The 14,259-nt window shown below is 42.0% G+C and overlaps 1 protein-coding gene across 1 annotated transcript in view; it reads left to right on the top strand.

Annotated features, from left to right (window-relative positions):
- ipo11 (importin 11) overlaps positions 1–14,259 on the top strand; it is an 86,181-nt gene that overhangs the window by 19,011 nt on the left and 52,911 nt on the right. The window contains exons 9-13 of the mRNA XM_076289286.1: positions 28–98; positions 779–971; positions 1,696–1,848; positions 6,341–6,384; positions 10,280–10,370. Coding sequence (XP_076145401.1) covers positions 28–98; positions 779–971; positions 1,696–1,848; positions 6,341–6,384; positions 10,280–10,370 — 552 coding nt within the window. The remainder of the gene's footprint in view (positions 1–27; positions 99–778; positions 972–1,695; positions 1,849–6,340; positions 6,385–10,279; positions 10,371–14,259) is intronic.

The raw sequence follows: 14,259 nt of genomic DNA on the forward strand, positions 1-14,259 counted from the left end.
CGACTTTTCTATGATTGATCTTTACAGGTCGACCAGTTCAGTCAGGAAACGTCTGCAGAGAAAAACTAGAGAAGACCATAATTTTATTCACCAAAGTTGTAAGTCAAACTGACACCACAAATAACCATTGATGAATACATATTCAAAGATGAACTGGGAAATTTTTTAAACTAGGTCTACAAATTTGAAGATATTTAATTAATCAGTATCCAGTTTCTATTCATTATTTTAAATGAGTAGATCTTCACTGTCAGTTGAAATGCAGGCATCACATGTTAACCTTATCTGCAGCATTCAGTGATCATTGACTTATCCACTGTGAGTGGTTTTGGGAGGAATAAAGGTGGCTTAACTCCGCAGTACTCCTCCCCTGTTATAAACATCCCCTCATTAGCTGAGCAATTTTGCATAATTATTCATCATACCACCGCAGAAAATCCACTCCGGGCCTGAGTCATTCCTTATATCTGGTTGACTCTATTCTGGAGTGGTAGGGCTCATAGTGGGTTTCCCGGCCACAAGGGGTCCACAATTTAGAGCTTTTATAACATCTGTGTTGACTAACTAGGAAATCACGCATTGATGTATGCATTGAAGTCCTCACACATGGCTGTTCCTGTTTGCTCGCTAAACTCTTGTTAGCTCTGCAGCGAATGAAGCATCTCATTTTTGTTTGTCAACACCGAAGATCGAATGAACCAGCTACCTTGTGCCTGTCACTAATCTACAGTGTATATTTCTAGACGCGAAACTGAAGTGATTGTTTATTTTGACGTAGCTTTTGGACTTCCTGGAGTCCCACCCTTACCCGTTCATCCCGCTGATCCAGCGGTCACTTGAGTTCGCTGTGAGCTACGTTTTCACGGAGATGGGCGAGGGTGTGGTGTTCGAACGCTTCATCGTCCAGTGCATGAACCTCATCAAGTTGATCGTCAAGAACGATGCCTACAAACCTAACAAAAACATTGAAGGTTAGTGGTAACAGTGTTTTGTTTATTTGTTTGTTTGTTATTTAGAATTTTTCTGTCTCACCATAATGTTGCTCCTTGCAGAATACTTAAAGGAACCGTATGTAGGATTTTGGCCAAAACTGGTACTACAATCACTTTCAAAATACTGTAGAGCGGTGTACACCGCAGATGTGGTAACTAGAGCAGAGCTGGCAACCCAGATGCCGAAACTACTGACTTTGTGATTAGGTGGAGGGTGGCGGATCAGGCTAAAACACAAATATGTAAACATCAACATCAGTTGAGGGCTGCAACTTCACTTTTTTAAATGACGATATCCTGGCCGGACTACTGTTGTCAGTGATATAAGTATTTGAAATTAGCATGATTTCCTAATGTCTAGTGACAAATCATTTTATGATTAATTGAATTACATTTCTTACATACGGTTCCTTTAACATTTCTTCAATTTCAATTGTTTACAGTTCAAATGTGATCTATCCTAGCGTCATGGGTTTGATTCCATAAATATTTGAGTTATCTGTGTTGATACTTTTATACGTGTTGGTCGATTAGTTGTTCTGTAGGATTACTATTTGTATATCTGGGCTGTATCGGCCTCAACTTTAAGAGAGAAAGCATGATGTTGAAAACCATTGCAATAAGTCTTTCCTAACCTCATTTCCATACCCACAAATAGCTTTCTGCGTGACCTTATTCTAAAGGCTTTGGACTCTGTCCACAGACACAAAACCCGAGAGCCTGGAAGCGCACAAGATCAAGATGGCCTTCTTCACACATCCTACACTGACGGAGATCGGCAGACGGCTGGTGTCCCACTACTTCCTGCTCACCGAGGAGGAGCTGGCCATGTGGGAGGAAGACCCTGAGAGCTTCGGTGCGTATGGGACAGAAAATACAGACAGACCTGTAAACACAGCTTTAGTGCGTATGGGACAGAAAATACAGACAGACCTGTAAACACAGCTTTAGTGCGTATGGGACAGAAAATACAGACAGACCTGTAAACACAGCTTTAGTGCGTATGGGACAGAAAATACAGACAGACCTGTAAACACAGCTTTAGTGCGTATGGGACAGAAAATACAGACAGACATGTAAACACAGCTTTAGTGAGTATGGGACAGAAAATACAGACAGACCCGTAAACACAGCTTTAGTGCGTATGGGACAGAAAATACAGACAGACCCGTAAACACAGCTTTAGTGCGTATGGGACAGAAAATACAGACAGACCCGTAAACACAGCTTTAGTGCGTATGGGAGAGAAAATACAGGCAGACCTGTAAACACAGCTTTAGTACGTATGGGAGAGAGTGTTTTGGTGCGTATGGGAGACTGTGTTTTGGTGCGTATGGGAGAGAGTGTTTTGGCGCGTATGGGAGAGTGTGTTTCGGTGCGTATGGGAGAGAGTGTTTCGGTGCATATGGGAGAGTGTTTTGGTGCGTGTGGGAGAGAGAGCTTTAGTGCGTATGGGACAGAAAATACAAACAGACCTGTAAACACAGCTTTAGTGCGTATGGGACAGAAAATACAGACAGACCTGTAAACACAGCTTTAGTGCTTATGGGACAGAAAATACAGACAGACCTGTAAACACAGCTTTAGTGCTTATGGGACAGAAAATAGAGACAGACCTGTAAACACAGCTTTAGTACGTATGGGACAGAAAATACAGACAGACCCGTAAACACAGCTTTAGTGCGTATGGGACAGAAAATACAGACAGACCTGTAAACACAGCTTTAGTACGTATGGGAGAGAGTGTTTTGGTGCGTATGGGAGACTGTGTTTTGGTGCGTATGGGAGAGAGTGTTTTGGCGCGTATGGGAGAGTGTGTTTCGCTGCGTATGGGAGAGAGTGTTTCGGTGCATATGGGAGAGTGTTTTGGTGCGTGTGGGAGAGAGAGCTTTAGTGCGTATGGGACAGAAAATACAAACAGACCTGTAAACACAGCTTTAGTGCGTATGGGACAGAAAATACAGACAGACCTGTAAACACAGCTTTAGTGCTTATGGGACAGAAAATAGAGACAGACCTGTAAACACAGCTTTAGTACGTATGGGACAGAAAATACAAACAGACCTGTAAACACAGCTTTAGTGCTTATGGGACAGAAAATAGAGACAGACCTGTAAACACAGCTTTAGTGCGTATGGGACAGAAAATACAGACAGACCTGTAAACACAGCTTTAGTATGGGAGAGAGTGTTTTGGTGCGTATGGGAGAGTGTTTTGGTGCGTATGGGAGAGTGTGTTTCGGTGCGTATGGGAGAGAGCGTTTCGGTGCGTATGGGAGATAGTGTTTCGGTGCGTATGGGGGAGTGTTTCGGTGCGTATGGGGGAGTGTTTTGGTGCGTATGAGAGTGTTTTGGTGCGTTTGGGAGAGAGAGCTTTGGTGCGTATGGGAGAGAGTGTTTTGGTGCGTATGGGAGAGAGTGTTTTGGTGCGTATGGGAGAGAGTGTTTTGGTGTGTATGGGAGTAAACACAGTTTTGTTTTAAAAGATGGCATTGCATCTGGCACGTTTGTGCTGCCTTTGAATTGAGTCATGCAGCAAAGATGATACTGAGCCAACAAGCATTGATGTTTGCATTAGTGTTTGTGTATTGGGATGTTTGGTGTTCTACTTCCTTGTCTCCAGACCCCATCTGGCGGTCTTCCACCAGTCGTAGACCCACAGTTACATATGTAACCAGCGTTTGTTTGTCAGAAATATGGATACGATCTGAAAGGATCATGTTTTTTGTGAAGTGTGGAGAGTATTTTGTTTTTTGCTTGCCATCTTCATAGAAAACAGAAGTAGAAAACAACTTTTGTTAAGCTGTTATTCGTCTCAATTCTCAGTGTGAGGAAAAAAGAAGCAGTCTTTTTCACCCTTGCACACTTGACGTGACAACGTTTTTTTGTTGTTGTTTTTTTTAGTATTATTGCTCAGCTGTAAACTTTCAGTAGCAGAAACTTTTACTTGCAGATCTGTAGATGAAATATATCAAGCCAGATAAAAAAGGGAGAGTAGGGTCCCTTTCATACTGTCGTCCCTGAACTTTTGGAGGCGAACAGTTTTTGTTCTTATCCATGGATGAGAACACTCCGTGATGCTTCAAAGGAGGAACGACTTCCAAAACAGCCACCAACCAGCAACCCCCTCTATTGCACAGGCTGCTCTCTTCTTCAGCCGGCACACAGCTGTCTGAAACAAGTGCGGCTTCAGTGCTTGATGTACTTGGATGTGTTAAAAATCCGTTTGCTTCAGTTACAGTTTGTGTTTGGGCTGAACACAGTGGATTGCACTGTGGGTGTGACTTCAGAAAAAATTCAGACAGGCACTAAACTGCAAGGTAAACACTGAATTAATCAGTGTTGAGGTGCACCGGCTCCATTACTCTTCGCCTCCCAATTCTATTGCCCAATACGTAATGGTAAACAGTATTCATGTCAATGTCAGATCCATTCTCAGAGATAAAAAAAGAAATCCCACACTGCCAAGGAAATTACTCACTTGGGTTTTGGGCTTTGACTACGTGGCATCCGAGTGACAGGGTAGTACAGCCCAGTGGGAATGCTTTTCAAAGCCATTATTAAGCTCAGTTAAGTTTGAGTGCTGCAACAAAAAGCAGAATAAAAACCTTTGCTTTGTATTCAAATTCCTTAAAAAGAAAATTTAATTGTATTTTTTTATATGTCGTCCAAACTTGAATATGAATATGGGTATATTCTGAGTTGTTCAAAGACTGTTCAGCAAGCCAGCTAATTAATAACTAAGAAGTAGTAACTCATCCAAAATAACTGATCAAAACCACTAAACCAAATCCATATTTAAGGTGTTGCTTTAATCAGGTACATCCTAGGTCTTGACTGGTCTTGACATTCCTGTAACATTTTGTAAAATTCCTGCATTTGTATGAAGGTGGCAATGCACAGATGTGTGTGAGTGCCCTGCCAATAACTCTCTGCTCTGGGGAATACTGCTGAGGGGAGAGGAGCACTGCCACGTTCCCAGGCAGCCCTGTGGTGACCACGAAGTAAACAAACGCTTATCACCAGGCCGTAAAACGGTTGCCATGTGGACAAGCCCGCAGCAAATAACCTTCTTGTCAGACGCCGCCACCGTGCTACGCGCTTGTTATCTGTCAGACAGTCAGAAGCTAGCCCTCACCTTTAATCTGGATGTCCACACTCCCCAGTCCGAGCTGAGGAACTCTTGGCAGAGCCGCGTGGCGTTTTGGCTTGCTTTCCTCAGGAGAAGTATGTTTGCCCTTTGATTTGGTCTTTTGTAGTGATTACTTGGCAGGTGGGGAAATGGGATTGTCCCCTCAGAGTTGGCAGTGCTTGCCGGGCTGGTGGAGCTGACTCTGGAGTGTTTGGGGGGGGTTGAAGAGCACCGTCCACTTGACTGCACCGAAGCACTAACTGAAGCCTTTCTAGGAGGTTTCTCTAATTAGGAGGAATCCATGTCACATTGTAGCACTACTTTTAACAGGGGGACATTTGTAATGGTCACTGGTATTGGTAGTTATTATGAATACGGAGCATTTGAAAAACAATGGCTGACTACTAAAATATTTCATTTTTACTCTGACATCACTCTCTAGGGAATTGCCTTTGAAAAAATGCAGTGCTTATTTCCGATCAAAAGGGAATGTTGGCCAGACTGCTTGAAGCAGCGTTGTGTTTTTGGTATTGTAATTATCCCCTAAACACCAACACCCACCCGCCCCATGAACATGTCAAATGACTGGCCATACACTGACAACGCTGGTGCACACAATAACATACAATATGCAAAATGGTTTCACTCTGATAAATAATCAAAATGGTTTCACACTGAAAGCTGCATTCCTGATGAACTTTCTCAGCAGGATTTTTTTTACAACAGCCAGCGTCAACCACGTCATTAAGAGAGAGAGAGAGAGAGAGAGAGAGAGAGAGAGAGATATTGGGGTGGGGTGTCGGGAAGACCTGTCTGTCTATTTTGATATCTGTCTGTCTCCTGAACAGCGTGATGCAGCATCGCGGCGTAGAGTTATTGTTCATCCCAGACCAATCTTTATTGCACATAAAGATGTTTCGTGGCAGAGAAATGGTCTCATTAGCGGCCACTCTGTTAATTGCATCCATGGCTCTAGTGCAGATGGCGCCAGAGAAAAATGTCTCATTTTTGAGCAACCTCCCTTGCATCCCGAGTTTTTCCCCATCACAAAATGATCTACTGTGTAGAAAAGGTGAAGGCAAGTTAAAAAATGTGTGTTTTTAATGTTCTGAGCGATGCCTATGGTTTAACACTGTGAATTTTGTGTTGAACACATAAACCACCTGTTCTGTCTGGCAAATAAATAATATTTTATCCCTCTGTGTACTTTATCTTAGCTGTGGAAGAAACAGGAGGGGACTCCTGGAAGTACAGTTTACGGGTGAGTCCTGTCAAAAAACTATGACCAGTGTATGGTATAATCATACTATGTATACAAAGTGCTTGGGGAACTCATTCATAGTGCAAACTAGGGGGGTTCATTATATGTGTCATTTGTGCAGAACAAACATGTTCCTTTTATAAAACACAGTTCTCTTTATAGAGCACAGGGTTCCCACAGGTCCTTGAAATCCTTGAAAGTTTGTGAATCTGAAAAAAATAATTCAAGGCCCTTAAAGTTTTTGAAAAGAGACATAAATAAATGGAGGTCCTTGAAAGTCCTTGAATTTCTTTTTGAGGAAAACAAATCCATACAATTACGTACAATTCCGCTTATTAACATGTACACGGCCAGTGTGATTTCTGTGTGTTTCCCGCGTGTAGTGTTTGTTGCTCAAATATTTCATTTAACATTAACATAAACTGACAGGTTCATGGTAACGAGTTTAACTTGTTTAGGACAAGTTTATTTCAGTTCAGTTTTATGCAAAATACAAACATGAAAAATAGAATAGGCCTGTCATATGACCAAAAATGAAAGAAAACTGTGACAAGGTATCCTTGGTCTGTTGCGGTAACATGATTTAACCATGCCCGCGCTTGAAATGTATCAACACATTACAGTAGGTCCTTGAATTTAAGGATATTGGGCCTGGAAAGTCATTGAAAGGTCCTTGAATTTGATCTTAACCAAGGTGTGGGAACCCTGAGAGCACCAAGATATGAGATACCAATTAGGCCATGTATACTGGCTTGACCACGAGAGTCCTTGGCTTTACTGCATACATTGTGTGAAAACATGTTCTTGCATACATTTCTGCCTTTTGTGCTACATGAGTGGTGTGCAAATAAGAGCTAATCTTAATCAGGTCACACACATATTCCCTCATATTTTATCAGTGGCATAACATTTGAATAGTGTAAATGTGCTCATTGTCAAGGGAGTTTGACGAAGAATGCAGTGTACAAGTATATTGAGGAAAAAAATGGAATCGTGCACACTTTAACCTGAGACTTAATCGACAAACATGATTTATTTGGATATGGAAATGAAGCTACTAAAACAAACAAAGTCTCTGTACATGAAAGGCGTATTAAAGCGTGAAGGTTAATACCCACAGCTTCAGAATGGACGCGACTCACTTTAACATAAACTCCATATCCTACAGCGGCAAGCATAGAATACCGTTGAATGGGGAGGGACCGCATATGATGTTAAAAGTCTTATTTTGCAAGGTACTCCGTGTCTAGAGAAATATGTTTCTTTAAATGCACAGTTGATGTCTATTTTACAGCTGTCTTTCTTTATCTGTTTTACTGTGCTGTTGGTGTCCCAGTTGGACAAATGATTTGTTCAATTCACACTGTTTTCTCACACAAGTCCCGTTTATGTGCCATTTAAAAAACAAAACAGGATTTATGTTCACACACAATTTGACATGACGCTGAAGCAATGGTTGTTTATTCATGTTGTATTAAACATGCTATGGTGTCCCTTACAAAAAATAATGTTTGTGGCAGATTTGCCGTAAAGTTGTGGGTGATTTGTGGGAAACAAATGAGTTCACTAGAAAATATTGCCAGAAGTTTGCCAATGTTGGCCGCTAGAGGCAAACTTCCAGCAAACATCTGGCAACAATGAGAAGTTTGCCACTAGTAGCAAATGTGTTTGCGGTGATTTGCCATCAAACTTCCAGTGAACTTCAGGTGACAAGCCAAATTTGGATATGACATTGCTGCCATCACACGTAAACTTCCAGTGAACTTCTGGTGACAAACCTAATTTGCATATGACATTGCTGCAACATTGCCAAAAGTTAACCGCAACTGTTTGCCAGAAACCTAATTTGCATGTGAAAATATGACCTTGCTGCAAGAGGAGTAAGATATGGTTGTTTTGTGTCTTGTTCAGAGTTTAACATGAATGCTAGGCCCAGTGTGGCCCATAATGAGACCTTTTACATTTCACCATGGCCTGCTTTAAACTTCTAATTCATACATGAGAGCAATTTCATTGTGGCAGAGAAGCTTGCAATTGACACCAAACTATACACTTTGTTTAGTTCAGTGAGACAAAATTTGAGGACACATTGAAGTCTCTCCTGTAACCAAAGCAACGACGGTTCTGTTCTCCAGCTAACAAAAGCTGCCAAGAATGGCATCCACTTAGGAAAAGCCAATAAACTGTCTGACCCAGGTCTAAGGCCAAATGGGTGTGAAAATAGGAGAACATTATGAGCTAGGCTGTTGAGTAGTAAATGTTAATTATGATCATAATAATTGTCTCTAATAACACTGTCGTGTTTATCAGGTTATTTGTGGTCTAGACGCGCCAAGGTTAATGCTGTACTTCATTATGATGGCTTCAGCCAAATTTGGTAATTTATTTTATTCGGAAAAGGTAGCCATTAAGAGACTATTCCGCTTACTCATTCATATGCAAATGCCCCTGGCTTAGTTTCTTTGCTATGATATGGAGCAGTGATACATTATGTGACATTTCTACATTTTGGCTACACAGTTATTTGAAAACCTAATACTTTGATATTGTGTAATTTGTTCATTTATAATCTTTTGTATTGAGGACTTGTTTAAATAAATATTGATGGAGACTGGCTTCACCTGATGATAATAATACAGTATTTATAGAATTGCCAGTGGTGTATGTCAGCTGGTCCCTACTAATATGTCCTGAATAGGACCATAACTGTAAGGGTATGTAAGACTGCCGCAAAATGATGCCTCCCATTCTATATTGAACGTGCCCCATGTTTACATCATTGTCATTGTACATGGTAAAGGACTACCAATCCATCTGTGTTTCTCATGCATCAACCTGACCAGGGAGAGTCTCCTACAGTCAATGCAAATGTTTAGCTTTATTATCTGTAATGGCTAGTCATTTGGTAGGCTCTCGCTAGTCTTATGAGTTTTTCCATCCATCACATCAACTTGGGTTAAGTCAAGATTACTCAGAATGATCCTGGTAATGGATGTCTGTGGTCAGGCAGCTGTATAAGCAGTAATGACATGGCACACTCAGTCTGCTGGGGTGAGCTGATATTTAGCTGTGGGAGTTGTTTCTGTAGTTGGATAATTCATTTTTTACTTCTTGTACATTGAACTTCTTCTGGGTTGGGGTAGGTGGGTGGAAAGAATGGTTGGAATAAAAATCTGTCCTGGAATATCCCCATAGGTGTAATGACTTGTTGTGTTAATGGAGAAGTCCTGTTTTTATTTCCACGGGTGGTTCTTTTTAGCTGTTTTTCTCCCCTGCGGATTCACATTTTTATTTTACTCACTATCCCTTTACTGCTGTGTGGATCAATGCCGTGGTAGATGCCACCGGTAACACACCTCATGTAATTTGATGAGGATCGAGCTTCGTGTGGTTTCGTACACAGGGTCCAGCTTGAGGGAGTGGATAAAGAGCCGGGTGGACCCCCCCAGTTTTTGGTCGCTTGTCAGTCTGCCAGTGACAGGTCCCTGGACCCCACTGACGTCTGTCAGGGAGCAGGGCTCAATCTGACCCTGCCGCTCGATGCTCCATCGATCCCGTCTCACACCCCTACTGAGGAAGTGATGGAGAGCACGCTCCTCTGTCAGCTTGGTGTCAGCTCCAATCTAATGGCACCTGTGTGTGTGTGTGTTGTGTGGTTTGTTTATGTTTCCAGTTGTAACAATGTTGGTTTGTGGGTCTTAATGGTATGTGGTAGTTGGTGTGAGGTGATGTGTGATCATATTGATTGTTGTTGTTGTTGATCCATGTGTGTGTGTGTGTGTGTGTGTGTGTTTAGGATGCCTGAGCAGGGATTGTTATCTCTTTCTCACCTCCTGGCGTATCCTCTCTCTCTCTCTCTCTCTCTCTCTCTCTCCTTCCTCTTCCCGTACTGTAGCCCTGCACTGAGGTGTTGTTCCTGGACATTTTCCACAACTACAGCCAGACATTAACCCCTGTGCTCCTGGAGATGGTGCAGAATCTGCAGGGTGAGTTTGACAGCAGCTCTGGCGCCCCGCACGCTAATTCCTCTCTGTAATTGCAGAGCATGCCATTTCACACGCCAGTGGCAGACAGTCCCAGTCACGGTTCAGACACTAATGAAACATGGAAAAGGCATAGCTCACACGACCTACTTTCCTGAAAGTACAGAGATTAGCATTGCAGAATATAAGTTTTAACCAGTGCTGCATAGTGATAGCGAGAACTCTGTGACACAGACTGTACAGTTGTCCACTATACACAGTTTTTGGCTATCGGCTACTTCAATCTATTCATTTCTTGGTTATCTGTTTTTTCCATATCATTTCATGGAGTTATTTTAATATGTCCCATAGAGTGCAACATGTGTTGGACTGTTATCTTCTCATGCTCTTGAGTAATTATGGAAATTAGTTGGCTTTTAATTATTGTAGTAGGTTGATGTATATTAAATTCATAGCTTATAGATATGAGGAGTTTTAACTGTAGTGGTGCAGTCATTTGGACCATATTTCAAAGACTTGTAGTATAGATCATAGCATTACAATGACTACTCATTATAATGTAATTGCAAATGCTCAAAGAAGCCAGTGCTTCCTTAGTAGGGATTTATTGCATTTGCGATAATATCGCGATATGATGAAACATGATTTTCAAACCGCAAAGGCTGCGATTTGTAATATGTGACGTCAACAAAACGCATTTATACTTGCGCTTGCCGCGCCACCGACTCTTCTCACCGACCATTGAAAAAGCAAAAAACGTAAACAAGAGGACCAGCTAACAGTGTCAAGAAAGGTCTGATCAGTAGAGCTACTTTGATTAAAAATAAACCTCTTCATTACCTTTTGCCCGAACCTGCCATGTCCCTGGTTCTAGTTCATAATTCCCCTGTGCTGCTACTCTGGCTGGTAACTTCGTTCACTTGTCCAGCTGACGATTAAGGCCTAGTCCACACGTACCAAACCGATCTTTTTTTCCTCCGTCTTCCCTGGAACCGTATCAAGAATATTTGCATCCAAACGGATCCATCTCAACACGACTCAACATGTTACTTCATATCCCAGGCCTATAGGTGGCACTGTTTCTTTACAGAAATTGACCAAATCTTGCGCTGTAGGCTATACAAACAGACAGAATAGGCTACGACGAAATGGCTAGTGCAAGGAAACCAGAATTGTTTGTGTGGACTTATAGTGAACTGTCAACTGTAGTCAACTGTAAAACTAATAAACTTAATTTTTACGGTTTGTGAAGGGTGCAGTCCCGTCCTTTATTTGGCTAACGCAGGTAAAAATAATCTCCTTTACATTCTTTGGTTATAGGATAGTCCGCGATTCACATTGGTTTTGGTCATCACCGCAAGTGCAAAGGCTAGGCGTACCCAAGTTCTAGGCCATTCCGTCGCCACATTTATAATATTGCTATAATACCTTTGTTAGTAACAGTCGATACTTTTGCTTGCATCAAATCGCGCATTCGCATTTAGTGCGCATCTATAGGCTTAACATGAGTTCTAAGCGTCTTTGTATGCTCATATCTGACTTCACTATGAATGCATTTATTTATATTGTAAGACATGTAAAATAAATTAATGACACCGGCACTACGCACAAATAAATGCAAACTTACACCGCACTTCCATAATAACTTAAGTTCTCTCGCGTCAGTGACAGTAGCTAGAATGCATAAAAAAACACCGGGAAAAACAGTGTTCAGTCCATCAAGTCATAAGCTATCGGTGCTGCGCATCAGTTGTGATATTTATCCTACGGAGTGTAATGGAGTGTCGTAGGTAATGTCATGGATGAAAACTAGTATTGTTAGGCAATACTATAAGGCCTAGTCCACACGTACGAAACCGATCTTTTTTTCCTCCGTCTTCCCTGAAACCGCATCAAGAAAATTTGCATCCAAACGGATCCATCTCAACACGTTACTTCATACCCCAGGCCTATAGGTGGCACTGTATCTTTACAGAAATTGACCAAAACTTGCGCTTTACAAACAGACAGAATAGGCTACGACCAAATGGCTAGTGCAAGGAAACTAGAATTGTTTGTGTGGACTGATGGTGAACTGTCAACTGTAAAACTAATAAACTTTATTTTACGGTTTGTGAAGGGTGCAGTCCCGTCCTTTATTTGGCTAATGCAGGTAGGCCTACTAATCACCTTTACTTTCTTTGGTTGTAGGATAGTCCGTGATTCACATTAGTTTTGGCTATCACTGCAATTAGACTACTAAACGCAAGGCTTACCCAAGTTCTAGGCTATTCTGTCGCCACATTTATACTATTGCTATAAAACCTTCGTTAACAGTCAATACTTTTGCCTGCATCAAATCGCGCATTCGCATTCAGTGTGCTACCATCGGCTTAACGTGAGTTCTAAGCGTCTTTGTATGCTTATATCTGATTTCACTCGACTGTGAATGCATGTATATATGTTGTAAGACATGTAAAATAAATGAATGACACTGGCACTACGCACAAATTAATGTAGCCTAAACTTACACTGCACTTTCCTAATAACTTAAGTTCTCTCGCGTCACTGACAGTAGCTAGAATGCAAAAAAAAAACACCAGGAAAAACAGTGTTCAGTCCACCAAGTCATAAGCTATCGGCGCTGCGCAGCACCAGTTGTGATATTTATCTTACAGAGTGTAATCGTAGGTAATGTCATGTATGAAAACTAGTATTGTTAGGCAATACTATAAGTGCAAGTCCAGGGCAGCTGAGGTGTGGCAATGTCATCATTGATACGCAAGCAGGATGTGCGGTTTCGCTGTCTAAACGAATTCAAACGGGCTACGGTTTCAGATTTCTCCACTCTGGGACCAGGTTTCAGAAAAGTGCGGTTTCGGGCAGTGCGTTTACAGGATTCGTTTGGACGCTCGGCCAAGACGAAGCAAAACCTCTGCGTTTAACCTAAAAAGCATCTCCGTGTGGACAGGCCCTAAGTGTCAAGTCCAGGGCAGCTGAGGTGTGGCGATGATAGGCAAGTAGGATGTGCAGTTTCGCTGTCCAAACGAATTCAAAAGGGCTACGGTTTCAGATTTTTCGACTCTGGGACCAGGTTTCAAAAAAGTGCGGTTTCGGGCAGTGCGTTTACAGGATTCGTTTGGACGCTCGGCCAAGACGAAGCAAAACCTCTGTGTTTAACCCAAAAAGCGTCTCCGTGTGGACGGGCCCTAAAACTCCACGACTGTTTAGGCTGCACAGCAGCCATTCACCTGTGCACTGGGGACTTTGTTTACTGGAGTACAGTGACAGTGAGGGCATTTGCGATATCCAAGGGGGTTGGCGGCACAAACATTTAATCTCACAGGTAATGAAATGAATCGGCCGCATTTATTTGCGCTACAACAATCTACAGTAGTTTGTTCCGATTCACGTGCAAGTAGCCTACAGAGGAGAGGAGCGGGTCTGTGTGGGTGTGGGTGTGGGTGTGGGTGTGGGCGTGGGCGTGGGCGTGGGCGTGGGCGTGGGTGTGGGCGTGGGCGTGGGCGCGCGCGCGTGCGCGTGTATGGAGAGCACAGGACAATGAGAAGCCATGTCAGTGCCACTGCATGTATTTGTTAACTATCGAAAGAAGGTTCTATCTACATGAAATAGAAACAAAATAGAAACGAATCAGAATCATTAAATGTTTACAAGGCTGGAAGTTCAACAAATATAGGTCTACTAATGTGATTAAAATAGTTAAATAAAAAATATTTCATTCATCAATCTTATTCAATGACCTAATGCCATCATAACATAGGCCTGGGCTCCAGGAAAGAACAGTTTATGTTTAACTTATCTAATTTTGTGTTGGTCATACTATAGAATAATATATTGCTTGTCTTTGTTGAATAAGACAGAAGATAAAGAGCTTAAAAATAATCGCATCGCA

The sequence above is a fragment of the Alosa pseudoharengus genome, unplaced genomic scaffold (assembly GCF_046254945.1).
Source record: "Alosa pseudoharengus isolate Yale_2024_CS ecotype anadromous, Long Island Sound unplaced genomic scaffold, YU_APseudo_1.1 YU_APseudo_1.1_scf_17, whole genome shotgun sequence".
Lineage (NCBI taxonomy): Eukaryota > Metazoa > Chordata > Actinopteri > Clupeiformes > Clupeidae > Alosa > Alosa pseudoharengus.